Source organism: Ruditapes philippinarum, unplaced genomic scaffold (genome assembly GCF_026571515.1).
Source record: "Ruditapes philippinarum isolate M1 unplaced genomic scaffold, ASM2657151v2 ctg2683_1_1_1_1, whole genome shotgun sequence".
NCBI lineage: Eukaryota > Metazoa > Mollusca > Bivalvia > Venerida > Veneridae > Ruditapes > Ruditapes philippinarum.
The window spans coordinates 1,428-28,813 of record NW_026856403.1 but is presented as its reverse complement, the minus strand read 5'-3'; the positions used below and the strand labels follow the sequence as shown (position 1 = coordinate 28,813).

General features: G+C 33.4%; 1 protein-coding gene across 1 annotated transcript in view; it reads right to left on the bottom strand.

Moving 5' to 3' along the window:
• The window catches only part of LOC132746400 (uncharacterized), a 34,629-nt gene extending 9,830 nt beyond the window's left edge, over positions 1-24,799 (bottom strand). Inside the window, exons 1-19 of the mRNA XM_060735522.1 lie at positions 24,613-24,799; positions 18,886-19,149; positions 18,411-18,552; positions 16,951-17,799; positions 16,248-16,361; positions 15,791-15,897; positions 15,171-15,355; positions 14,393-14,494; positions 13,715-13,849; positions 13,279-13,402; positions 12,355-12,624; positions 10,296-10,523; positions 9,808-10,057; positions 8,043-8,184; positions 5,495-7,848; positions 4,936-5,155; positions 4,258-4,376; positions 629-753; positions 210-326 (exon numbers count right to left, since the gene is read on the bottom strand). Of these exons, the coding sequence (XP_060591505.1) occupies positions 210-326; positions 629-753; positions 4,258-4,376; positions 4,936-5,155; positions 5,495-7,848; positions 8,043-8,184; positions 9,808-10,057; positions 10,296-10,523; positions 12,355-12,624; positions 13,279-13,402; positions 13,715-13,849; positions 14,393-14,494; positions 15,171-15,355; positions 15,791-15,897; positions 16,248-16,361; positions 16,951-17,799; positions 18,411-18,552; positions 18,886-19,149; positions 24,613-24,684 (5,919 nt within the window). The 5' untranslated portion in view covers positions 24,685-24,799. The remainder of the gene's footprint in view (positions 1-209; positions 327-628; positions 754-4,257; positions 4,377-4,935; positions 5,156-5,494; positions 7,849-8,042; positions 8,185-9,807; positions 10,058-10,295; positions 10,524-12,354; positions 12,625-13,278; positions 13,403-13,714; positions 13,850-14,392; positions 14,495-15,170; positions 15,356-15,790; positions 15,898-16,247; positions 16,362-16,950; positions 17,800-18,410; positions 18,553-18,885; positions 19,150-24,612) is intronic.
• Positions 24,800-27,386: the final 2,587 nt, after the last annotated feature.

Here is a 27,386-nt window from a genome sequence, read left to right as displayed (position 1 = left end):
CAAGCTCAGGTGAGCTAAAAAACCAACAATAGCTCAGAGCAAAAAGCTGAAATTCTGAAACATTATCCACTACATTTTTACCTGATTAATATACTTAAGTTGTAGCATTGTAAAACCAGAAATTCCAAAGTCATTTGCTTTATTTTTACCATAATTTCAGAACCCCTTCAGAAACCAATCATTGTCTCCTATAAAACTGGTAAACCTACCTCCATATCAGTGTCTAGTTTACGACGCATGTTCCACCATTCTGTCGTTGATTCTATCTTAGCACTTTCAGCATTATTCTCTAATATCATACTAAAATCCTTCAACACATGGCGACCCTAAAAATATACATGTATATCCTAAACATAGTGTTTAACATTACTATTGCTATGTAAGAAATAACCTTAATACGGTATGATTTTTGTATAGAAAAGATATTCGTTCAGGATTTCCGAAACAATTATTTCATTATGTTAAATAAATTTCCACTTATTTTATTATTTTCATCTATTACATTATACTAAGCCATATATAAAATTGTATGCAACTGTCATAGATAAAGAAACATAAAAGATCAAACATATAAATAAAATGTTTATTTGTATGAAACAAATCAACAGACAAATCAAAAGGTGTGTACCTGGGGAGAGGAGAATCCAGGTAACTTGAGTATAATTGGATCTTCATCTTTTACAAATCTAGTCAGAATCATCTGTTTGCATGGCAACCCAACACTAACCACTGACAACTGTGCAACACACCAACCTATAAATATATACATTTACTACAATAGTTCATTCCAATTACAGGTATACTGTGCTCCTCTTAGTGCTTTGAAACAAGTAGGAAAACAAACAATCAACTTATGGTATAACTAGAAATGTGTCATCATGCCACGGATGCCCCCGCATGCAGCCAAAACTTCAGATGTTATAATATTTAGTTACAAATTTGTTTGCACAAATTATTTTTTTCATTTTAAGTTCAAAGCCCTTAAAACTTTTCAATGTTAACACAAACCATTTCCATACAATGTTCAAGGCACTGAAATTATTCAGTCTTAACCTTTTGAAAATAGCATATTTCATATTTGTAGCCAAAATAATGGCTACATACATTTCCACAAAAGTATGAGTGCTGAAACTGAAAGTTCAAAATTTTTCCAACATTCAAGAAAGATAAGTTTGTCCAAAATCATTGAACCACGACCAAATTCAAACTTAAACTGCTTATTCTTAAGATGTATCAAAGTGAAAGGGACATAACTCTGCCAAAAAATCATCGAACCATGACCAAATTCCAACTTGACCTGCCCATTCCTTTGACATATCCATATGTCAAACTAGAGGATGCTTTTGTAAAAAAGCGCATGTCTCCCCCACTGCTGAGAATAACTGTGCATTGAACGCGCAGCGGGGAAGAAATGACCGCATAAGGGTGGAAAGATAAAAAAAGAACAGAGTATATAAAACCAGACAACTGATATATCACTGATATATCAATAAAAGTTAAATGTCCTCACTGATAAGAACTCTAGTTATCATCCGGAAATGAGAAAATGACCAATGGTCACTGTGACCTTAACCTTTGACCTACTGACCCCATAAACAAGAGGGATCATCTGCTCAATAAGACCAATCATCCTATGAAGTTTGAGGGTTGTAGGTCTAAAGGAACTCTAGTTATCATCCGGAAAGGAGAAATTAACCAACGGTCGCTGTGACCTTGACCTTTGACCTACTGACCATTAAAACAATAGGGATCATTTGATTAATAAGACCAATCATCCTATGAAGTTTGAGGGTTGTAGGTCAAAAGGAACTCTAGTTATCATCTGGAAATGAGAAATTGACCAACGGTCACTGTGACCTTGACCTTTGACCTACTGACCCCAAAAACAATAGGGATCATCTGCCCTATAAGACCAATCATCCTATGAAGTTTGAGGGCTGTAGGTCAAAAGGAACTCTAGTTATCATCCGGAAACGAGAAATTGACCAACGGTCACTGTGACCTTGACCTTTGAACTACTGACCCAAAAACAATAGGGATCATCTGCTCAATAAGACCAATCATCCTATGAAGTTTGAGGTCTGTAGGTCTAAAGGAACTCTAGTTATCATCCGGAAACCAGAAATTGACCAACGGTCAGTGTGACCTTGACCTTTGACCTACTGACCCCAAAAACAATAGGGATCATCAGCTCTATAAGACCAATCATCCTATGAAGTTTGAGGGCTGTAGGTCAAAAGGAACTCTAGTTATCATCCGGAAACGAGAAATTGACCAACGGTCACTGTGACCTTGACCTTTGAACTACTGACCCCAAAAACAATAGGGATCATCTGCTCAATAAGACCATTCATCCTATGAAGTTTGAGAGCTGTAGGTCAAAAGGAACTCTAGTTATCGTCCGGAAACGAAGAATGGACGGACGGACTGACAGACGGACTGACGGACGGACAAGGCAAAAACAATATGTCTCCCCCCGAGGTGGGGGAGACATAATTTGAGTTGAATATGTAACACTGTTGGGTAGATAATGAACAGAAACTGAAGATTTCATATTATTTTCAAAGTAAAAGGGGCATTACTCTGCCAAAAATCATTGAACCATGACCAAATTCGAACTTGGCCTGGGCATTCCAAAAACATATCCATATGTCAAATTTGAGTTGAATGTGTTGTACCGGTGGGGAAATAATAAACAGAAACTGAAAATTTCATATTATTTTCAAAGTGAAAGGTGCATAACTCTGCCAAAAATCATTGAACCATGACCAAATTTAAACTTGACCTGCGCATTCCTTTGACATATCCATATGTCAAGTTTGAGTTGAATGTGTAGTACCGTTGGGGAGATAATGAACGGAAACTGAAAATTTCATATTATTTTCAAAGTAAAAGGGGCATAACTCTGCCAAAAATCATCGAACCATGACCAAATTCGAACTTGACCTGTATTTTATCATGACATATCCATATGTCAAGTTTGAGTTGAATGGGTTGTACCTTTGGGGAGATAATGAACGGAAACTGAAAATTTCATATTATTTTAAAGTAAAAGGGGCATAACTCTGCCAAAAATCATCGAACCATGACCAAATTCGAACTTGACCTGTATTTTCTCATGACATATCCATATGTCAAATTTGAGTTGAATGTGTGCAACCATTACTAAGATAATGAATGGAAACTAATGATGACGGAATGACAGAATGACGGAAGGATGGAATGACGGAAGGACGGAATGACGGAAGGACGGAACAGGGTAACACTATATGCCCCGGCCATTACATGGCGGAGGCATAAAAATATTTATAAGCTGTAACATTTTTTGCTGTGTGGCACAAGGAAACAACAACATATTAGATCAAAATCAGATTTAATGAAATCACTACATCATCATTTAAATCACCGTAAATGGTATAACACTCTCAAATTTTTTTTATGCATCAGTTAAAATAACTGTTATATTTCTCAATTTTAAATATCAAAACTATCTTCACTTTGTAACTCAAACTATTTTTTTCAACAAACAGGAACATTTAGAAAATGAGGATTGTTTCAGACGTATGCATGCATATTAACTGACTATTGTGACTTTTTTGCAGAAATTTATAAAATGTTGTTCTGTTTCAAAAAAAATTCTATAGATTGAAAATATTTTGCACAAAAACTTTGTTGTTCAGGTTTATAACATAAAATATGTCAATTTTGACCAATGTTAACACTGGCCATATGGAAATATGCCATTACCGGTGAAATAAGTGATGTGCCAAACTAGTGATGTTGACTTTCCATGGAATGGTAATATATATCATGAAAATTCAAAATATTTGTTTGAATCCATAAAAAAAGATTGAGAAAAATTTATAAACAAAACATTTTATTAAGAGGTGTGGATCATATAAAACCTAATTCAGTGCAGCTGGGTAGTAGATTTCAAATTCTAAATCAGTGTACTTGGCACTTAAAAGGTCATTGTAACCTTGACCTTTGACCCCAAAATCTGTAAAAGACTTCTACTTACATGTAATAAGAACAATCATCCCATGAAATTTCAAATTATGTAGCAATTACTTGTTAAACAAAATTACACTTAACTATCACATTTATTTTAGCTTGATTGCAATGAAAGCTTAATACAAGGACACATGTTTCAGTGACCTAAAAAGGGGCTCATATCAATAACCCCTGAGGTTGAAGGCAGTTACCTTAACCACTAGGCCACACTCCTTTGCATTAAACACGAAACAAACCCTTTACCTTCAGGAATTGACTTGACCATGTCTCTCAGTTGAAGATCCTTGCCACTAAACAATAAACTCTCTTCAGGGGTACTGATTCTCTTGCTAGCTGATGCCACACTGCCCTTAGCCTCTCTCCTAAAATATAAACATATATTTCATAAAACATTATTGATTCAAGTTAAAAATTAAAAGTTGAAGTTAGAATGCAAAATATTTCTTAAATCACTACAGGTTAATGATAAATTGGAAATTTAGTTTTTCATAAACAGGGTGTTCACTAGCCATGAAATCCAGAGGGTCATTTTGACAAAGTGTTACAAACTACAAGGCCAAATCCCCATGATTTTAACAAAATTGGATCCTCCAATTAAAATCCTCAGGGTCAAATCAGATCTTTTGAAAAATTAAAGTGTAAAAAAATTCATTTCAAGGGTCAAATGGACACCCTGCATATATCAGTCTCAAGGATCAAATTATGGTTCATCAAAAATCTAAACAGTAAAAGCTTATTACAAGATTTCAAACATAAACTTTTCCATCTGTATTATTTGTCGAATCATGACACATAAAATTGGCTAAAAAACTAGTCAGCTTCAAATAGAGTTGTCTAAAAGTCAAAATCTATAGAGGAAAATAACGAAGCATTAATGGTACAAATGTTTTGTAGGTTTTGAAACTGCACAGTTTTTCTTACCTGGCCTTTTTGTCAAGGTTCAGTATAATCTGATGCCTGAAAGTGACAGCCATTGCATCATTCAGGAGGAAAGCTGCCCTCAGTGGGTCTGTATTGAGGTGGTGTAGGGCCAGTATATGACAGACATCTGAATGCTGGGGGTTTGGAGGAAACTTACACAGTCTCTCATATAAACTCTCCATAGTTGATATAATATCTGAACCACTTTCTTCATTACATTCTAAAACAACAAAAGTTACATGTTAATAACATAAATAAGAAATGTGTCTCACTTTAAAGTTCAGACAACTTAATGTGACAATACTATTTTGATTAAATTTAAGCAAATATAAACAATTTCTAATTTTGTTTTGATTATCCTGAGATCTCCCTTCTGATTCATAAGTCACTGGTAGAATGACATATCTCTTACTCCCATGCCCTTTTTTTTGTTCCATACTATCAAAAATAAAACACTGTGAAAAATATTAATTATGTATTAATACTTAAAACAAAAAGAAACATCAGATTTTTAAAAAAAAATTAAAATAACTAGAGAAATAAGAAACAATCGTATTACCAGGTTCTGTGTCTTCAATACAAGGTGGCATATCCATCAGATCTGCATGAGTTAGTTCATTCATACTACACAGACGTCCACTCCTCATCTTCTCCACAGATCTTCTTCTATCATTACCATCATCTTCAATTTCATCTTCCTCCTCATTGCACTCAATATCCTCCATTGATCTTGCCTCTGCAGCTTCATCAGGTTTTGGTGCTGCTTTAACACGCCTTCCTGTTTTCTTACCACCTTTACTACCTTTCTTTACAGTTTCTCCTCTCATAATTTCAATTGGTTCAAGATCAAAATCTATCTGCACTTCAATATTATTCAACTTTCTTTTTACTACATCATCTTGTATATCCTCGAGTTCAATTTCATCTAAATCATTTGCTTCATTTGTATTATCTAATTGATAGCTATCTGAGAAACTGCCATTGTCCAAAGAAAGCTCTACTAGTGAAATTTCTAATTCACATTCATCAAGCTCATTACTATTCTTTCTCACTCTTTCTACAGTATTTGTTTCCCTTTTTGCTCTGCTTCTTCTTGTAGTCTTTCGACCTTTGACTGTACTATCATTTTCCTTATTATTATCAACTTCCTTTTCATTATTCTCATTAGTAGCTTTTCTTGATAAACCACTTGCCTTTTTGCCCCTTTGAACTCCCTTTGTTTGCCTTGTCTTTCCTGTTTTTGTAACCTTGGAAACAACTGGAGAAGCTTCTGATTCAAAATCAAAAACATCAGCATTATGGACTTTATCCAGTAATACATTATTTTTGTCTATTTTCTTTTCTTGTAAAGCCTCAATATCATGTTCTGTTTTTTCAGTCATTCCTTTCTTAAAGACATCTGATGTATTATCAGACTTTGTTTTAACAGATGCTTGTTTCTTTACAGACCTTTTTGGAATATAAGACTTTCTTTTAATGTCTGCAGTATCAACATTTTCATTTAAAGATGATACTGAACTGCATTTCCCATTTTTCCCTTGTTTTCTTGGTTTACTTTTAGCCTCTCCAACAATTGATTCTTCCTCAACACTGTTCACGGAGGTATCATTGGTTGATTGAGGTAGGAAATTCAATTTACATGCAAGATTACCTGCTCCTGTATCAACAGGATCTTCTGCTATTGTAAAAGCTGGCTTTTTATTGATAAGATTTCTTGGTTCAGTTTTGCTCTTCATTCTAGAAATCCTTGATGACTTTGTTAATACTCGTGGAGTAACTGGTTTGCATTCAGGAAACACTATGATGTCATCGTCATCATCACTAACGTTTTCTTGAACCATCATTCTATTGCTTGTTGGTGTAGTTAGGGGCATCTTCCACTTGTTGATGTTGTTAGACACTGGTGTGTTTAATGTATTCATTACAGACTGTCTGACTGGGGATATGACATTGTCTGCAAACTTGGCCATCTTTCTAGCTAAGTTAATACATGTACCAGTTATACTCCAGCTTTCATCATCTTTACTTTCAAACGAAACTTTTCTGCTTGAAGTTATTGATAATTTGTCAACTTTATGAGTCATTTCATCAATTTTGTTATTAAAACTGGACTGGTTTAATTTTGTCTGATTTTCAGGCAGAGAAAGCATGTAGCCAGATGCATCACAGAGTGCCAGTCTAGTTAACAGAATGTTACTATGGAGAACATTTTTCAAACGTCCAGATTTTTCCATTTTCTGGAACATTGTCCAAATGTTGTGAACTTTATGGAATTCTTTCTTATGTAGGTATGATTCTGCTTTAATACATCCAGTTTCTAAACATGAATATAATAATTGTGGGTCCTGTATATGACCATTTTTCAGATTGGACATATCATTTGAAAGCGTGAGGTCAGTTATACTACTCAAGGAATCACTGTTGTCAATGCTTTTAAGAATTTCAAACTTAGTCTGTACATCTTTCAACAACTGATCAGCTGTGCTCCTCATGTCAGTCTGTGCCAGAAAGTCAGAGAGAACTATTCCAGCTTTCATACAAAGTCTGTGACGAACTAAATCAGTACACAGATCATAGCCATCTATCATACAACAGCAACAAGGCGCTCTTAATTCCTTCATTTTATTCTTTTTTGCACTGTCCAATTCTTGTTTCACATATGCTCTTTCTGGTGTTTTCTCCAATGTGCTAGAAATGAGTATGACTGAATCGTTTTGATCATGACTGTCGGACTCATTATCAATAGACTGGTTATTTTTCTTACATCCTGTTTTAGACTGGTTCATTGATATTTCTCTAGGCTGACTATCAGGGCTAAGAATACAGTTGAGGGACTCAGCAGTTGAAAGAGCTTTATCACATTCTGCTTCCATAGACTGGACACCAAGCATTTCCATCAGAAACTCACATGACCTAAACATCCAAAATAATTATAAAGAATAGCAAGATATTTTCTTTTAAAATGTTATTAATCTGATAGGGCATTGAAATTATAATTAATTATCTTACTGTCTGATCTTAATCTCTATCCTTACACATGTGTTTTTGTTGAAGTTAAACATTGAATACTGCAACTTGTAAATGTGTCATACTAAATAGTAACTTACCATCTTGGAAGGCCTTGACCTTGAGAAATATTCAAACCACTCTTAAGGTAACAAAGAGCTTCTCTTGGCAGACCAATAAATCTACATAACTGACATACATGCAACATTGAAGCTAGTATCTCATTTAGTATTAGCCATTTATCTGAAATATAAACATCATAGCATAGTTTCACATCGTCTTTCGGGCCTAAATAAGAATCAAGGCCTCTATTTATCTATAAATTTTAATTACTTTTTGGCCAAAATTAAATACTGTAACCCAACGAATATTCGCTTTATTCGCGGATGGCCACGAAGCGCAAATATTTGTTTGCGCGAATAAGTCCGCACGATTTCGCGAATAAATTGGAGAGAAATTTTTTATTCCTCTGGTACTAAAGTTGTTGAGGCAGTAGAATACCGCTATTAGTACAGGTGAGAAGTGCAGTAATTTGCCTTTTGTCCTCAAGTCCAGTGACCTCGACCTGTTTGGACCCAATAAAATAAATGTTTGAATAAATCGTTTGACAAAAGTGGGAAAACTATCGAGCATCACAATAGGCTATTGTTTTTTGGATCCTATAGAATAATTGTTTGAGTGAATTGTTAAGACAAATGTGGTATAAACCTATCGAGCATCACAAAAGGGTATAGGGTGTACATAATTACAAACAGTGAAATACAAGATGGTTTCAAACTAGTATCGATATTTACCTGTCAAACTTAACAGCCTGTATAGCTCAGTTGGTTAGATTGCGGACTCGTATAACATAATTTTCTCGGCGTGGGTTCGATCCCTGATTTGAGAAGGTATTTTTTTTATGAAAATCTTAAATTGAATTTCTTAAAGACTTTTCTAGCTAAACTGTGGATACAAAATATAAATATGTTTTGAAAATAAGATGTTGAAATTAATTTATCATGTTGTTCCATAGTCCAGTTTCTTTTCTGGTGTGCTTTCCAGATCATGATCAGGCAAAAACGATGCCGAAACTTCCCTGCATTCTGAAGGTTTATTTTGTATCAACCACCCTTTTAACGACATGTTTAAAGAAATGAAGACGATATATATAGAAAAAATGTTTTGCTGAATTGTGATCACAATTCACTTACCAATACAATATAAGGCTAGCGCATTGTAAATCCCATTTAAGACACCAATAATGACCTCAATTATTGAAGATTAATAGTCGGCTAATGGATTTTACAGCCCAATCGGACATTCCAATCCGCGATTTTTTTTTCAGAAATCAAGAAAACGCGGAAATTAATATTCACGAATTAGTCCGACCTCGGCAAAGCGCGAAAATTTGTATTCGCGAATATAAATTGGGTTACAGTATTTAGTCTTTTCTGTAATTTAAGAACATAAGGCACTATAAATATAGGCTCTGTGCTCTGTTTTCATGTATCAAATATATTTCCACAGTTTTTTTTTATAATCAGAACAAACTTCCTCATTAGATGCTTATCCCAGCCAAAATAGGATGCTCATTAATATTGTTATCAAGGCCTATAACTAAGTGCAGATGATAACTTGATTACACAAAGATCTCATTTATATTTTTCATAAGAATTGGTTTATGTTAAATATTGTTTGATGAAGACACATTTAAAACCATTCTTTTTGCATGGTAGATGAAGATTATAAATTTAAAGGCTATCACTCCTGCTGCTGGACAAGGGCTGCTTTTCGTTCTTATCTGCGATACAATTTTAATGTGAATACAACCATCTTAGGGCTTTAATATAAAAAAAAACAAAAACAGATAAGATAAATACTTACTTGTATTTCTGTCAAAAGATTTATTCTGTGTAAGGAAGTTTAGCACTGTCACATGACAATGTACGGACTCGAATGCTAGAGATAGAAGATACTGATTGGTTAAGCCGATCATGTGATCACCACCAGGTAAACAATGGGCCATAGATAGCAGACGTTTGGCTGTTCCTTGCATGAAGTAAACCTTGTGTGTCTTTCCCAGGAGATCATTGCTGTCCAACACGGACTGTAAAATCTGTAAGCCTGTATCACGCTTGAAATGCAAACATGATAAAACATAATTACATACATACTGTTTGTACATGATCATATTACATAACATATTTGAAATTTGCTTTAAGTCTTTTGTATTTGAAATTTGCTTTTAGTCTTTCCAACTCAATAACATTTGCACGAGTATTTGAAAACATTTGTAATTTTGAAATCTTACTTTGGAACAATCATAAATTGTTGCCATAGTTTCCACTTATTTATATAATAAAGGGACCAACCTTTCCTGTAAGCATATAAAGCTCGGACAAGAGCAGGGCTGCATTTGAAGCTTCACCCTGTTTATTGCCGTCCCCTGTGCCATCCATAACAGACTCTGCCTCCTTGTACCGCCCTAACAGCATGAGTGAGCGTGTTACTTGAAGGGAGAGTTCAGAGGCAGTCTTAGCGTCCTCAAGGTTTGATATCTGGTTCTTAGCTACTTGGAGGGCTCTTAATGCTAGTTGAGGCTAGAAATAATGAAGTAAGAAAAATAAACATAATCTACATTATAATGTATTAAAATGTATTGAACTTCTATAGTCATATGTTCTATAAGATTTCCAGCAGATATATCACACTATTTAAGCCATATAAATGAAAGAAACAAGCTCTCATATTAATTTCTTTTTGAAGTCTGATGATCCCATTAAAATTTTGTAATTCAGCTCTCATATTTAATTCTTTTTGAAAATTCATAATCCCATATAGTTTAATAATTCAGCTTTTATCACACAGATAAATAAAATAAACTTTCTTTTAGTTTCAGACATTATCCAATTTTTTTTCACCATGATCTTGTTCATAAATAAACAAGAGCTGTCGGAAGGACAGCACGCTCGACTATTCTAAGTGCTTGATAGTAAAAGAGCCTTGATAATGTTAAATTTTTTAAGTTCACAAAAGGGCTAATTTTTTTTATAAATTCATGTTATAGGCCTTAGAGAGAGTCTAATTATACAGTATTGGCTTGACTATTCGGAAGGTAATGTCACAAGGGTGTTTTATTGAGTATAATAATACTAATTACCTATAAATACATAAATTTGACAGACAAGGTACAAAGGCTTGTTATTAAGATGTTTTATCAAGTAAATCACTGCTTTATTATTATGAATGCATAAAATTGTCCCAAAAAAGGCACAAACCCTTCAGTAGTTATTGAGATAACAGCTTACAAACAAAACTTTACCATGAATTTCTAAGTTGAAAAAGGGGAGAAAAATCAGCCTATATGCAAGATAGAATTATGGATCTTTGTCAGTGACCTACAATTATGACCCTAAATGCATATGTGAAGTTTTAAATAAATATCTTTAATAGTTATTGGGATATGTAAAACTTGCATGTAAACATTAACCAAGAGACTAAGTAGAAAAGGGGATATGAATCAGCCTTAATGCAAGATAGAGTTATGGAACTTGGTCAGTGACATACAATTATGACCCTCCAATTATGACCCTAAGTGCATGTGTAAAGTTTCAAGTAAATATCTTTGAAGACCTTTAACCTTTAACCAAAATTACTAAGTTTCAAAGGGGCAAATAATTCTGCAAATATTGCAGGCAGAGTTATGCAATTTTGCAAACTGATGTACAATATTACTACAAAAAAGTATTTTAAATTTCAATTGAATATCTCAAGCAATAATTGAGATATTTGACTTTACAAAAAAACTTTAACCAAAATTTCTATGTTAAAAAGGGGCATAATTCTGTCAATATTGTAGGCAGAGTTATCCAACTTGTCAATCTGATGAACCTTGTTACTATAAATAAGTATTGTAAGTTTAAATTGAATATCTCAAGCAATAATTGAGATATTTGACTTTACAAAAAACTTTAACCAAAATTTCTAAGTTAAAAAGGGGCATAATTCTGTCAATATTGTAGGCAGAGTTATCCAACTTGTCAATCTGATGTACCTTGTTACTATAAATAAGTATTGTAAGTTTGTAAGTTTAAATTGAATATCTCAAGCAATAATTGAGATATTTGACTTTACAAAAAACTATAACCAAAATTTCTAAGTTAAAAAGGGGCATAATTCTGTCAATATTGTAGACAGAGTTATCAAACTTGTCAATCTGATGTACCTTGTTACTATAAATAAGTATTGTAAGTTTCAATTGAATATCTCAAGTAATAATTGAGATATTTGACTTTACAAAAAACTTTAACCAACGCAGACGCCGACGCGGACGCTGACGCCGACGCCGACGCCGGGGCGACTACAATAGCTCTCATATTCTTCGAATAGTCGAGCTAAAAATGGGTCCCATCCACTATAAGTATATGTTACCTGTTTCATTGCTATAAGTCTGGTTCCACACAATATTAGATTATCTATATGATGATCCAAGCCAAACAACTTCTCCTCAATCACTGTTTCTTTCTTACACACCTTTTTCACAGATTTCAGAGCTTTCGGCGAGAAACTTTTTTCCCACATTTCAATAGCACGGACAAGAAAAGGGAGATTATCCTGTTCCTGTTGAAGGGTGAACCTCGAGTTAGCTGATAAGTCAGCAGTTCCAAAATATTCTAAATCTCCAGACTTATTTTTCATATACTGAAATACAACAAAAGAAACATCATCTTAAAATACATTCAGATCTAAAATAAGCTAAAACTAGAAAGGGTTTTTGTCACAAAAACATATGTCTCCCAAAATAAGGTATGGTACTGATCACTCCTGTGAATTTTGGTTAAAAACCCACCAGCAGTTTGACCTTTGAAAGCCAGACAAGATTGTTCTATTTATAGCTCTGGTGGCCATTTTGTGCAGTGAAGTGGAACCTTGCCGGCGTTATGCACAACTAGGGATGGTACTGATCACTCCTCTTAATTTCATTGAAATCAGCAGTATGACCTGTGGAGGCCGGAAAAGCTAAATGCAGATGGATAGACAAACAAATGTGTGGCCAAACTGAAATAAAGGGCCATTTCTTTTGTTACTTTCTTTGTTTAATAGAGGGCCATTGGCCCCTTCCTTTTTTGTATAGAATGAACTCTATTGTTCTCTTTTGTTCTGTTTACAGTTACATAGCCCCCTACTTGGTAGTGCGGACAGATGGCAAAAGCAAAACAAACTGTCTCCCAAAAATTTTGGGAGACATAATTCTATGAATGTACTAGAAATATAAGATGTAATACCAAGTCAAATGTTTAATGGTTATAACCAATAGTATTATCTTTATGTTCTGCCATTTGTAAGAGAATTTACCTCAATTGCCTCCTCATGTAAGATGGCATACTTTGTATAGCAGGCTACGGCCAGTGTACTCTCAACTCCAGCTAGATTTTTGTCTAAAGCAATTATAGCCTTGTTTAACAGTTCACCCGCTGACCTGAAAGAAACAACAACATTAAGGCATTTAGAAATTATCTAAACAAACATTATACCCTATAAACATAAGATTAATGTGTGACATTTGAAATTATGGATGATACACATTTAGTCGAGACAGTCATATTTCAGTGTCCAAGGTATCTTAAGAAAATCAATAGCTTTAATACCATTATGCTAACTTTCATGTTTAACTGGTAGAAAAACCATAGATGCATTTTTGTACATTTAATCAAACATGAGCATGACATAGCATAATCATGTGTAAAATATCTAACTGCACATCTTTAAATGTAAAGGTAAAATATCTTACATGTTATTATATTTATAACCAGTTATACACATGTTAGATGCTAGGGCTACCATGGCTTCAGCTTTCTCACTGGGTGTTTGTTCTCTATCTTCTAACAGTTCTACAAATACTGGATACTCCATATCAAACTGTCTCCTGTAATCAATATCTTATCATGATTTAACAGTTACACAAATTATAACTAACAGTTTTTTTTGGTCCTTTTTGTCAAGTTTTTAAGTCACACCAACACTATAAAGATCATAGGCGATTTTTAAACTTTGTCAGGGAAGACATCAGGTACTCCTCTGTAGATTATTTCAAGAGGGAGCATTCAAGTTGAACTAGGAACTGTCTGTTATTAAAATTAAGACTTACAGTAGTGAGGGGCAAATATATTCATCAGCCTGAACAACTAGGCAATGGGAGCATCATTATCTCCTTTAAAGATATTTCATATACTCAAGATAATAAAACTATCAATTATTGAAAATGGTATTTAAACATCCCCAACCTGGCTGAATTCTCTTTAAAATTATCATTTATTATTGGCTGAGCATTTACTATTTGAAAGATTTCACCAAGACAGAAAAACAACTAAAGATTAATGTCATTAAACATTTTTTAAGTAAAATTATGAAGAAGTTTTATTGATTTCTACACCTATGATAGAAGAACTACAGTGAGAGATATAAATACCTTGAGTGTTGTTTCCAAGCCTGATATTCTGCTAGCAATAACTGTTTACTGGTGACACCTTTCGTGTCAACACCAGAACTTTTTATTACAGAATTAAATGTCCTGAAAGTAAACAAATAAATTTCCATTAGTAGAAGTTATAGATTTAAAAAAAAAACCTGAAAGTTCTGAGTTTAAAAATAATTTCATCAGTTTTATATAGATAAAAAGAAAAGAGCTTAGAGGAGTATTAAAACCTGAAATTTAGGACAATACATGATCACTTTTTTACCATTTATTTACTTCTTTATCAGTTTAATGTACAATGCAGTTAAATGTCAATAAATAATTATTTCACATTTACTTCAACATTGTGCAATGAATAAGCTTAGTACAGTGTAACTTCTTGACAGCATGTCATTAAATTTTCAATATTTTCAATGCAGTCATCTAATTTATTTTTACTTAACTGAGAATTTTGGACCATCAGATGAAGGATGTGCAAACTATTAGATTTATTTGCTCACTCTGTTTATTTTCTATTATCTAAAACAATATTACCCAAAAATGAAAAACGTTTAAACCCTTTTCACTCAAATTGGTCTTAGAATCGTATAAAATTGACTTTCAATTAAATTCAGAGTATATCTTTTAATTATAATTGACATATTTTCCTGTTTGATCTATAAAAGAATTTCAAATTTTATGTTTTAGTTTTTTTGGACCACCATGGAACTGCTAAGTCATTTATCACGGATGATTATCTAGAATAATTAAACAGGCATAAATGGGTATTTACATAGACTGGAATATTGCATCTTTTGAGCTCGCCTCTTTTCTCAACCTTGTCCATACAATGGCTATATTTTTTAGACCATCATCAATAGCTGTAAACGCATGTACTATAGTTTGAATGGCTTCCATCCATTTCTCCTGTAGCATGTAACACTCCAACAACTTCTCAAACATCTTAATCAAGTTTGGCTGCAAAAGAAAACAACAAAACATACAAGTACTTGTTACACTTGAATTGAAGCAAGTTTATAAAACAGTATCTTGTGTTTGAGTTGTGCTAAAATAAATGACTTTGTCATCCTTCAGGCATGAAGTCCACAGGACCTGTTTTGTTGTTGTTGTTTTTTTTTGTCAGAATAAAGTTTCAAAAAGTGAGTGGCACATGTGTGAAACATTGCAGAACCTACTAAGTATAGTATTTGCACATTTTGTTGGTAAACATTATCTTGTTTTCTATTATAATTCATGAAAGTCAAATATCAGGAACTCTTCCGATGTGATCATAGGAAAATTTGAAAACATTGAAATCATGCAGTGTCTAAAAATTATATAACTACATATTTCATCAATTATATAATTATTAATACATTAATTAGCTTTTAAGTAAATATGATATAAGTGTACCTGTTCACAGGTATGTAGCTGCTCAATGACTGTAGTATAAAGACAGGCCGCCTCATTGTAGTATTTTGCCTGCATACATGCTGCACCAATCATATTACATACACAACCTAAAACAAGTCAAAACTTTTACATTAGTACTAGTCATTGCTACAACCAAATGTACATGTTATTTAGTACAAACATTGTATTAAGTCCTAGTTTTGCAGCATTAAATAAATAAACAGGGATATTTTAAGGATTTAACTGTAACTTAAAGCTTAAACATTATGTACTGATAATTTACAATATCCTAGACATTTAATTTTAAGTTTTATAGCATTAAGTAAAGAAAAAAATCTTGTATAATTATCTATGCATTAAGAAAGCGGAGGAAAGTAGAACATTTTGTGATTAAACACACGCATACAATACATTTGTTCAGGATACTGGATTAAACTAAGGCAAATACAAAAAGTACCTATATTATATCTCTTGGAGTGAAGTGATTTTTCTGTGAGCAATGTACTGTTGTCATCCAAAAATTTTGTGAACTTTTGAGCTGTGTCAACACATTCTTTAAACAGCTCTACTCCTTCAAAATATATTAAAAATAATATAGTACATTCCTATATCCTTAACATTGACTTAATTTATTCCAAAATCTGAAAATTGCAAAACCATGTATTAATCATGAAAAAAGTTGTTGAACTTTATGATAAAAATATTTTCAATGATTATAACTTCTGAAATTCCATCAGTTTGGACAGATGTAACATTTGGTCTGACATATACAAAGTCAAACTTGTCTTTGCTACTCACTAAATATAATAACTTCCTATCATTTACAACCCTATGTTAAAACACCTGATGTTAATCACTATGTGAAGCCACTGAATTAAATGACTCCCTTATGTGATGCTAGTATATATGTAACAACCATAATTTTTGCAACCCTTGACATTTTTATGACTGAATCAAAAAACTTTTATAAAAAGTTTCATAATCTAAATAATGTAACCTAAACATAAATTTCCACACCTTGACAATGAACAATGTAGGTTCTAAATTTAAAAGAGGTAAAATCTAATTTTGAAATCATCAGGAAAAAGTTCAATACAAAAATTGATGATTTTGTATGGACTCAATTGTTTATGTTTCATATAGATATTGATATAAAATACCTGAGTCAGCATCTACTATTTTTTGGAGCAATGTTAACTGTTTGTAGTAAACTTGACAACATCCCTGAACATAATCCAGTTTTTTAGTGGGCATATCATACAGCTTGTCCTTCTTTGTATCACAACTCTGTTTCTTGACGTCCTTTGATTTCTTTTTAGTATCCTTTGTATCATCATCCCAGACATTTGCTGCATCAAGTTTTTCGTATGTAGCATGTACAACTGTACAACTGTCTAATAAAACCTTCACTATACCAATATCTAAGATATCATATACCTTGGAGGAGAACGGTTGCAGAAAGCACTCCAATGTTCGAAACACAAGTTTCAAATTTTCAACAGATTCAGTCTGTATCATCTTTGTGAGGTCACTGTTTACAGCTCTAATATTTTCACTGCTGACACCTAGCAGTTTTGAGGTTTTGACAGACTCTGTGGCAATGACAGAATATGACAATACATCAATCAAAACAGCATACAGTGGAGTGGTTCCGCAAGATAATGTCATATTTTGAACAACTTCTCTTGCTTTCTCAAAATCTGACATACTGACGAGATATTCAATGAACAAAGCTTGTACTCTGTATATGACAAACCTGTATACTGAAATACTCTCAACACTTGTCCCACTGTTTGATAACGTCTGTAATTTATCCACGATACATTGGAAAATACTATAAAACATCTCTGAAGTCCCTTTATCGATCCACTTTCTGTTAAACTGTGTATAATAAGCAATGACAGTGTGTAACAACACGCAAAGCTTGGCAGGATTGATTGGTGTGCAGCATAAAAATTGGAGAGACAGCTTCTGTAGAGCCAGGTCATCTTTCAAACTTTGTGATGTTCCTGAAAATTATTATACATTCATTATATTGTACATGTAATTATGATCATCAAACATTATGTTTCAAGCTTTATGAGGTCCATTCAGTAAGTTTTCATCTTGTATAAAAGAGGCCTATAAAAGGCCTCTTCCAAATGAAATGGAAATTTTCTCTTCTTTTCTCAAAACCTGAACTTACACCAATTTTTTTTACTTCCATAATAAGCATTTTTAGTGTTAATTTTTTCTCAAATCAAGAGGCTAAGGCCTCTATCTAATTAAGTGAGAAAAACAACAGACATTAAAAGGTTTGTATATTACCAAACATTACCCACACAGTCTGGATATTACAACAAATATCAAAACAATATTTCAAACATTTTTGTAGATTGAAAACCTTTTACTGACCTTGACACCAAGTTTTGTTCATACAACAAATGTACAGATAACTATTCAAGAAAATACAAAGTTCTAAGATCTCCTGCTTTGTACATAAACATTTTGTCTGCGGTATATACCTTTGTCAGAGATTAAGCCTCTTATCACTATCTTATGAAGCCCTCCTGACATGTTAACTTTAGTGAACATTACAGAAAGACATTATTATTCCTAGAGAAACAAAGACATTAAATACCTTGTTTGAGATGTTTACTAGTACAGTTCCACAGAATACTATGGAAAGCAGCAAGAATTGTATGGGAAGTATCAGGACAGCCAGCATCATCTAGTATCATGTATACAATCTCTGATATCTTCACAACATACTCCAGGTATGTCTGTAATATAACAATACTAAAATGTAATATCACAGTTATAACTTATCACAAGAATTATTTTGTTATACATCAGGGTCTCTTTTTAATTAACAGTACAGCTATACTTAAAACATATATTAACAAGGTTTTAAAAAAAAAAAAAAACAAACATTAAAATATCAGGGTGCAAACTATTGACTATCAACTTTTAGAAGATGTTTTGTGGTTAGGTTACAGAGGTTAACATTGGTATTTGAATAACCTATGTTACTTTATAATCATTCTGAAGGTAAAAAAGACTGAGCGAAGATTGCTTCAGAAATGTTGTTCTATACATGTTATAATAAAACGTACGAATGCTGTGTCTTGTATGGTGCGTAAGAGATGGTACAATAATGATGGTACAACATGAGTCTTGTCTACATCTAGAAACGGTTGTAACTGCTTGTAAGCTTGTGCACACACAACAGCTGTCTTCAGAATTTCTTCCACTTCAACTTTGTCTTGTACATTTTTGGATTTTGTCATGCATCTATGAAGACAGTTTTGAACAAATTCACTGTATAGTTTTGCTTCTTCATGTTTTAATTTGTCCTTCTCGGCTCCTTTTAGAAATGCCTGTGCAAAAAAAAACACAATAAAATGGATTTGTCAATAAAAAAGATACATACAGAAAATGATCTTGTAATGCCATACTAGGAAAAGGTAAGACATGTATGCAGGCATTATTCTGCCTATTTCATCTTCATGTCAGTCAAACCCCTATAAGGAGGATATAAACAAGTACAGTCAATACTGTCTTAAGCAGCCAGCCAAGGGATGCAGTCATTTTGGCTGCTTAAGAATAAGACAGGTGACAGCTGAATGGAGGATCAAGTTATTATTCAAATATTTCTTTATGTGCTTGGGAGTTTACCAATCATGATTCAGTAAAAATAATCATAAAATTTGCTTCATCTTAACCTTTTACCCCATGAGCATATTGCGAAAAATGGCCGTTTTCATTGAAAAGCCTCCTGTAACAAGTTCAAACTGCTATGAAACTATGAAAAATGCTTCAATACTAATGAAACTTGGCACAAATGTTGACTACACCATAGCCTCTGTAACAGCATGCTCAATGGTAAATTTCCTGTTACCATGGCAACGGGGGGACGTCTCAAAATTGCCAAAAATCACTATTTTGCATTGTTTGTTTCCATCAAAACTGATTTCAAAGTGCTGCAACTTCTCAGTGAATTGACATAGAGTGAAAGCCTTTTCAGCGTAAGTTACTTGTTACCCTAAGATCAATCTGAGGCCATTTTTAGCCTGTCACATGTCCAAATTTTTCTTGGCACATCCCCCTTCTGGCAACCCCCTGATGTAATATTTGGATGGGGGACGGCGCCGAAAAAGTGGTCACTTTTTTAACAACATTTCTCAAACGAAAAACAGTGTTTGAGGCCTAAATAGGCCATTTTTTCACTGTTTGAGGCCTCAAAAAAAGTGTGTGTGGGGGGGGGGGGGGGGGGAAGCTGTCGAAACACGCTTATATAAGGGAAAAGGTTAACAAAAATTGATGAAAAAACCTTGGAATTACACAAAAACTAGATTTTACATGTTTACACATGCCCTAACGCCGAAATTTGCTGAAAAATTGTTGTTTTTTGACATTTTTTTTTTTTTTATTAACCTTTTACCCCATGAGCATATTGCGAAAAATGGCCGTTTTCATTGAAAAGCCTCCTGTAACAAGTTCAAACTGCTATGAAACTATGAAAAATGCTTCAATACTAATGAAACTTGGCACAAATGTTGACTACACCATAGCCTCTGTAACAGCATGCTCAATGGTAAATTTCATGTTACCATGGCAACGGGGGGACGTCTCAAAATTGCCAAAAATCACTATTTTGCATCGTTTTTTTCCATCAAAACTGATTTCAAAGTGCTGCAACTTCTCAATGAATTGAGATAGAGTAAAAGGCTTTTCAGCGTCGGTTACTAGTTACCCTAAGATCAACCTGAGGCCATTTTTAGCCTGTCACATGTCCAAACTTTTCTTGGCGATGAGGGGGTCTCCGCCCCCCTTCAAACCCCCCAAACAGAATGGTGCACATCCCCCTTCTGGCAACCCCCTGATGTAATATTTGGATGGGGGACGGCGCCAAAAAAGTGGTCACTTTTTTTAACAACATTTCTCAAACGAAAAACAGTGTTTGGGGCCTAAATAGGCCATTTTTTCACTGTTTGAGGCCTCAAAAAAGGGGGGGGGGGGGGCAAAAAGCTGTCGAAACACGCTTATATAAGGGAAAAGGTTAAGGCACTGTATCAATTATTACACAAAGGAACTATGTTAATATTTTTTAAAGCTGTATGTTAAGTGTTATTTAAATTTAAGAATCTTATCAGGAAACTTATTAGAATAAAATTAATTAAGAAAGTATTTACAATCAGTCAAATTTTTAATGAATGTGTATATTTTTGGATGATGAAATATGGATGATGATAATTTTAAGATGAAGAAAATTTATGGCTATGTTTTTCTTATATTTTCTATCTTAGATCAGAAGAATGACTGGATGCTGGAAAGCTCTTGGCTCATATGGAAACTGCTCCAAGAACTGCTATGGCTATTAAAGCATTTTCTCTCAAAAAGGGACCTCACTTCCGGCATTAAATGACATATATTATTGATTAATTTATTTTTAAATCTCATTCAAAGTAAATTTGAAATGTGCCTCCAATTAGTGAAGTTAAGTTTGGGAGTCATTTACTCCTGATTTTGGCTTGTGACTTCCAAAGTATAATGCTTTACTTTCTTTACCTGTAATAAGCAGGTCTAAGATTTCATAATATTTATGGACTGTCTGTAAATTTTTTGACTATCCATAATTTTACAGATTTTTATATCTGTAAATATACAGACATTAAGTAAGAAAATAGTAGAAGTTGCATATTATATGATTAAATGTAACCGTATGGAAAAATTTAGAACAATTTGATGACTTTCAAATTTACTTTTAACAAAAATTTCAAAATCATCATTATACATACAGAGATCTGCCGAGGACGCGATTTTGCGCCATTGGCGCTAAAAAAATGAGAATGGCGCAGGAAAATCGGCAGCAAAGGGCCATGGGCGCATCTAAAATCTGTGCCAGACTTATAAGAAAACAAAACTGTCTGCTGGGTTATTTAGTCATCCAGTCAAAACTGGTACCAACAGCAACATGTTACCCATGCTCCTGTAATTACGCATATTCTTGAGTTTATCCATTCCCCTATAGCTTTTGTCCATGTTATCTATTTACCGCATTTCTTCTCATAATCCCTTTCCCACACAGATACTCATTTCTACTACCGTAAATTTAATCCAATAAAACAAACAAACAAATTATACAACTACTTAATATTTAAAATGATTATCGGTAACTGAAAAAAGTGTTGCTATTTTAAGAAATGCTGTAAGTTACAGTATAATCTGACAGGTGTTCAACTTGATCAACCCTAAGGTCACTCAAGTTCACGCAAGTTTTGGCTGATGAAGTGTAAAAAAAGATGTATATTTTGTCATCAGAATGTTTGACAGGGTGATTAACCAATCAGAGAAACATTGTGCATGACTTTTTTCATGATCAAAAGGTCTGTCGGCAAATGTCTTTGATGTATGCTGTCTACACAGAGGCATACAAGGGGCAATAAAATTCGTCAATATACAGTGGTAAGGGACATTTGGTGCAAAGTAGGAACAATTAAATGGATAATGCACAATATAAGACATTACAAGTAAGAACCAGCAATTATGTGAATAAATTTGCATATCAAATTTTTGAGCAGCCATTTAGAAAATATTTTCATTTTTGCCTGCAATTAATATTAGTTAGAAAGTTACCATGTAGGCATAATTTTTAATTATTGGTAAAGTACTGAATTATAAGTGAACCACTTGTCATAAAATATGATTTTAGTTTTATTGCCGGGGCAATTCAATTATCTACAAACTTTTTAACAGTTATTTTGGTCAATGTTTACTTATTTTCCCAAGGCCCATACTTTGGTAAAAATGGCCCATCATTTTCAGACCAAGTGGGCCCAGGGCCCAGTACTTTCAAATTCTTGGCAGATCTCTGACATACAAAGATGAAACTCACCCCATTACCTTTGTAAATATAAACAATCGATAAAACAACTTATCTTAAGCTGCGGATTTTAGTGTAATTCTAAAAACAGCTAATTTTACATTAAATATCTGTAAATTTGTGGATTGAAAAATCTTTAAATTTCTAGACTATCTATAAATTTATGGACAGTCCATGAATATCATGAAATCCTAGACCTGATATAATGTGACTTCCAATGTCAAACATTTTCCTGTCTCTGTCTTCCAAATTTTGGAACCTAACAGCTTAATGGACGCCTTCAGCCCATTTGTCTATGTTAGATAATGAACAGCTGTAATAAATATTATAAATATGTGTTTATAATCACAACGCCTAACAAGGGTTGGGCACAGCGTCAGAGGTCTACAGAGTAGTGTTAACAGAGTTGTGGCGACATTTAGGGATCACTTCTCTGTCCTCTGTCTGTCTGTCCGTACGTCACAAACCTTGTCAGGCCAACTACTCAAAAACTACTGTGCAATTTCAATGTAGTACAGGATCAGTAAAAGGTCTGGTTGTGCATATCTTCGGAATTTTCTTTTTCAATGATTTTTGAGTTATGGCCCTTTAATGATTTTTATCTTTAAAGTTTTACAGGATTGATTTGTTGCTCAAGTGCTTGCGCATATTACACATGTTTTCCTGTGGAATGATTTTAGGCTGAGTTATGGCCCTTCAATAAATATGTGATTTTTTTTGTATGTTGCCAGCTACACAGAAGCTTTCTGGACTACTACTCATCGAAATTTTACAGGAATGATCAATACCAAATCTAGTTTTGCATACTAGTTATGGCCCTTTAATGATTTTTAGTTTTAAAGCGTGTCTGGACTACTCCTTTTATACAACTAATGTAATTTCAATGAAATTTTACAGGATTGATCAGTAGGTCAAGTATGTGTGCATATTTTATGGTTTTTATGGTTGAATGATTTTTGGCTGAGTTATGGCCCTTGAATAACAAACATGTTTTGCCTTGTGGTTGATTTTTGTGTCTCCTGCTACACAGTAGCTGCAACATGCATTGGCTATCATGAGGCGACACACGTGATTACTATTAAATGACTCTTGTTTTATTTTGTTTAAGTATAAGATTGAATTGTTCATCACTAAAAATTTAAATTAACATCATCATATTTATGTACGCATAAAACAAGACTTGTGTGCAGCATGTCTCCAGATTCTTGCTAATTTTCATGAAATACATGTGACAACTGAAGGGGCCAAACTGGATTTTCAACTGGTTTTAGGGACTCAAAACTGGATTTTTTTATTGACTCCAATTTCTGAAACTGACAACTTTTATCAATTATTAAAAGTTCTATATAATACAAATGTACATATGCCGATTATATATTTTTTCATACAATTTTTTTTCCAATTTCTGTTGAAATTTGTGAAACAAGTTTTGCAACTCTTCAAGTAATAAAGGTTAATAGTTGGAAGAGTTGTCTTGCTTTAGCTGCAGAACAGTTGTTTGATAGCCCTTTGATATAGTCAAAAACATTCAGAACTGTGTCTATAATAATGTCCATGAATATCATGAAATCCTAGACCTGATATAATGTGACTTCCAATGTCAAACATTTTCCTGTCTCTGTCTTCCAAATTTTGGAACCTAACAGCTTAATGGACGCCTTCAGCCCATTTGTCTATGTTAGATAATGAACAGCTGTAATAAATATTATAAATATGTGTTTGTAATCACAACGCCTAACAAGGGTTGGGCACAGCGTCAGAGGTCTGACACAATTGTTTGATACTTGGCAAATGCTAAAATAGAAATTGATGACATTTCATTCAATTATAAATAGATATAATTTCAAACACTCAACAGGGTCTTTCAAATAGAAACTTTCAAAATATAAAAAAATATAAACAGGAAAAATAATTTTCTGTTTGACATATCAGTGACAGCACAGCTTGTGTATTCTACCTCTATTTGAGAACTCAATCCCACTTCGAATGATTTCGACGCTTCGTTGAGTAATTTACGAGCCGTTGCCATCGTCAATTACATAAAAATTAGGACTTGTTCTTTCATAACGTAACTAATTTACAAGATTTCTTTTGAAAGAACCGCCTTTCTAAATTCTTTTACGGTGATCATATTTTTTGCTAGTTGTGAACCTCAGTTCGGCAGATGTAAAGTGCGAAAATTTTATTCCCGGAGGGGGACAGAGAATTAATACGCGAAAGGACTTTTAGCGTCTGAAAAGCGATTACTCTCTCAATCAACTGAATTTATAAAAATATTTAAACAAATGAAAAGCCAATCTCATTCTATAGTATAACACATGCTGTTTTAGAATATGATAAACAAGGAAAGGCGGCGTTCAATGAACGCAACCCCCATATGACCCAGCAACAAGAACCAGTGGCAAGGAGCCCAGGCGGACCCCAAACAGGGTAAATAGGGCAGGGCAAAGACAGAGCACGGACAGGTTAATCATTAAATGATAAATAATTTGTAACTGATTAGGAATTCAAAGAAAAGAATAATAGGCCCACAAAGAGGAAGGGGACAGGAGACCGGGGGGGGGGGGTTAATCAAATAAATAAAAACTAGAGGTAATGGGGAAGATACTTACCGTAGACGAAAAAACAACAAGGGACACAAGCAAAAGTGTCACCAAAACAGTATGAAACATCATAGACATACATCTGAGGAACAATAAGATTATTATATACAATGTTTATCAAGAGTTCCTTTCAGTCCTCCCATACATTAAAAAAATCCTATCTTCATATCAAACAGTTCTAATAAAACAGTTAACGGACACAGTAGAAATAGAAGAAACAATAAAAATATACTGTCTTTCAAAATAAACATACTATGTAGATAAAGTCCTCAATACCACGAGGTTCCACATTATGGTATAAAATATGGACACATTCATTTACATTTTGACTACAGGAAATAGAAACGCCAACACAAAAAAAAACTGAAAGGCTCGGTTTGATTGATCCTGTCCATGGACTGCATAAAATATAAATAATAGAATATATAAAAAATAATAACGTAATTTCTGTTCTAAAATATCAAGTCATGTTATTTAGACAAAACTTCAGGGTTTCTCTTCTAATTAAAACATTACATGCAAATATATACCAGTTTACCTGTATCAATTATGTCATGATCTACCATAGCCCCTACTATTGATTATGGATGTATTATTTGGTCCAAAAAAAGTAACAAATCAGACCTAAATAGAATAACAAAATTTCAAAATAGAACCGCAAGAATTGTTTTAAATAAACCCGTAAAAACAAATTCTCCTGTTATTTTAAAAGATTGTTTCAAGGTAGAATACCAGAATCCAAACTTAATTAGAAGATATTAAATGTATATACCAGAAAAAATGTTTTAATGGCTTTTTTATCCCTCGTAACTTATACAACATGAATTGTATTTTATCTCCTTACTATTTCGTTAACATAATGTAAAATATTTACAAAGATCTGGCGAGCTTCATTTTAAACTGTTTGCAAAATAAGACGGAAAAGCTTAATATAAAATTTAATGTAAAACGTTGCAAGACAAATATTGCCAAAGTCATTCTGTTAAGATTTGTCTTCTTCTAAATTACATAAAGTTACACATTCATTGTCGTTTTTCTTCGTGTTCAATTTCGTCTTCTAAATTGTCTTCTCTTTTCTTTTCTCTTAAAAGGTACACAAATCGATGCAATAAATATCTTAAAACTCAAATTGATTGATGATTAAAATTAATGATATTAAAGAAATTTTAGATAGTCAGGCCTGGGACATTAGGGTGGCATTTCCCAAGTGTGTCCACTCTCATAGACTGAGACAAAATTGAAGTCTTAGTTATTTCCCTATATCTTTTTACTGCCTTTAAGGTAGCTGTTTTTTATGATTTAGCAATGCTGTTTTAACATTTTGTAAATTTATAATGTATGTCATCAATATTCAATACGTTGACACAATTTCCGATATTTATGCCGACATTTCAAATTATCTTTATTTAATGCTAATAAACAACATTTTTCCTCTTAGGGAACTGAAAGTCGAAAGGTAAGTTCGATTCTGTCATATTTACAATTTAAGATACTTTGGAAATAAAGGAAAAATATGTTTTAGAGAAACCAGTTCATTCAACATTATCTCAACGCAATCCCTTCAATATTATCTTTAAAAACACCTTTTTGAGTAGCATATGTCATCAAGCGTTTTCAATTTCTTAATTATGACTTATGCAACCTCATTATAGATATATATATAGATACAGTATATATTTTCACTCTACTAGTACTACGTTGTACAGTCAAGCTGTCGGGAGAGAGTCTCTAACCCAGTGGCTAGACAACAGGTGCGTCATAAAAATGTTGTCGTTCTGTAGTCTATGTGTGCAACATTGTATAGAAACTTAGACTGGATGACTTTTTTCAGGGAGTGAACCTAAAGTGGTCGTCTTATTGCTTAAGGTCTGGTTGCAAAAATGACTGAAAAGACTTTGTGAGTAAAAATTGTCAGTATATCTTGCTTGTTTGATAGGCACTTAATATTAAAAAAAAAAAAAAACCCGAACAAAAATCAAAATTAAAAACACAAAAAGCACACACACAAAAAACCCAAAAAACCCACACCGTCACTGTCACATATGAAACAAAGATGTACTGATGTTGTATACATCGGGTGATTTTAACCGTCTTTGTTTTTCATTTTAAGCACGGCTCTTGTCAATTA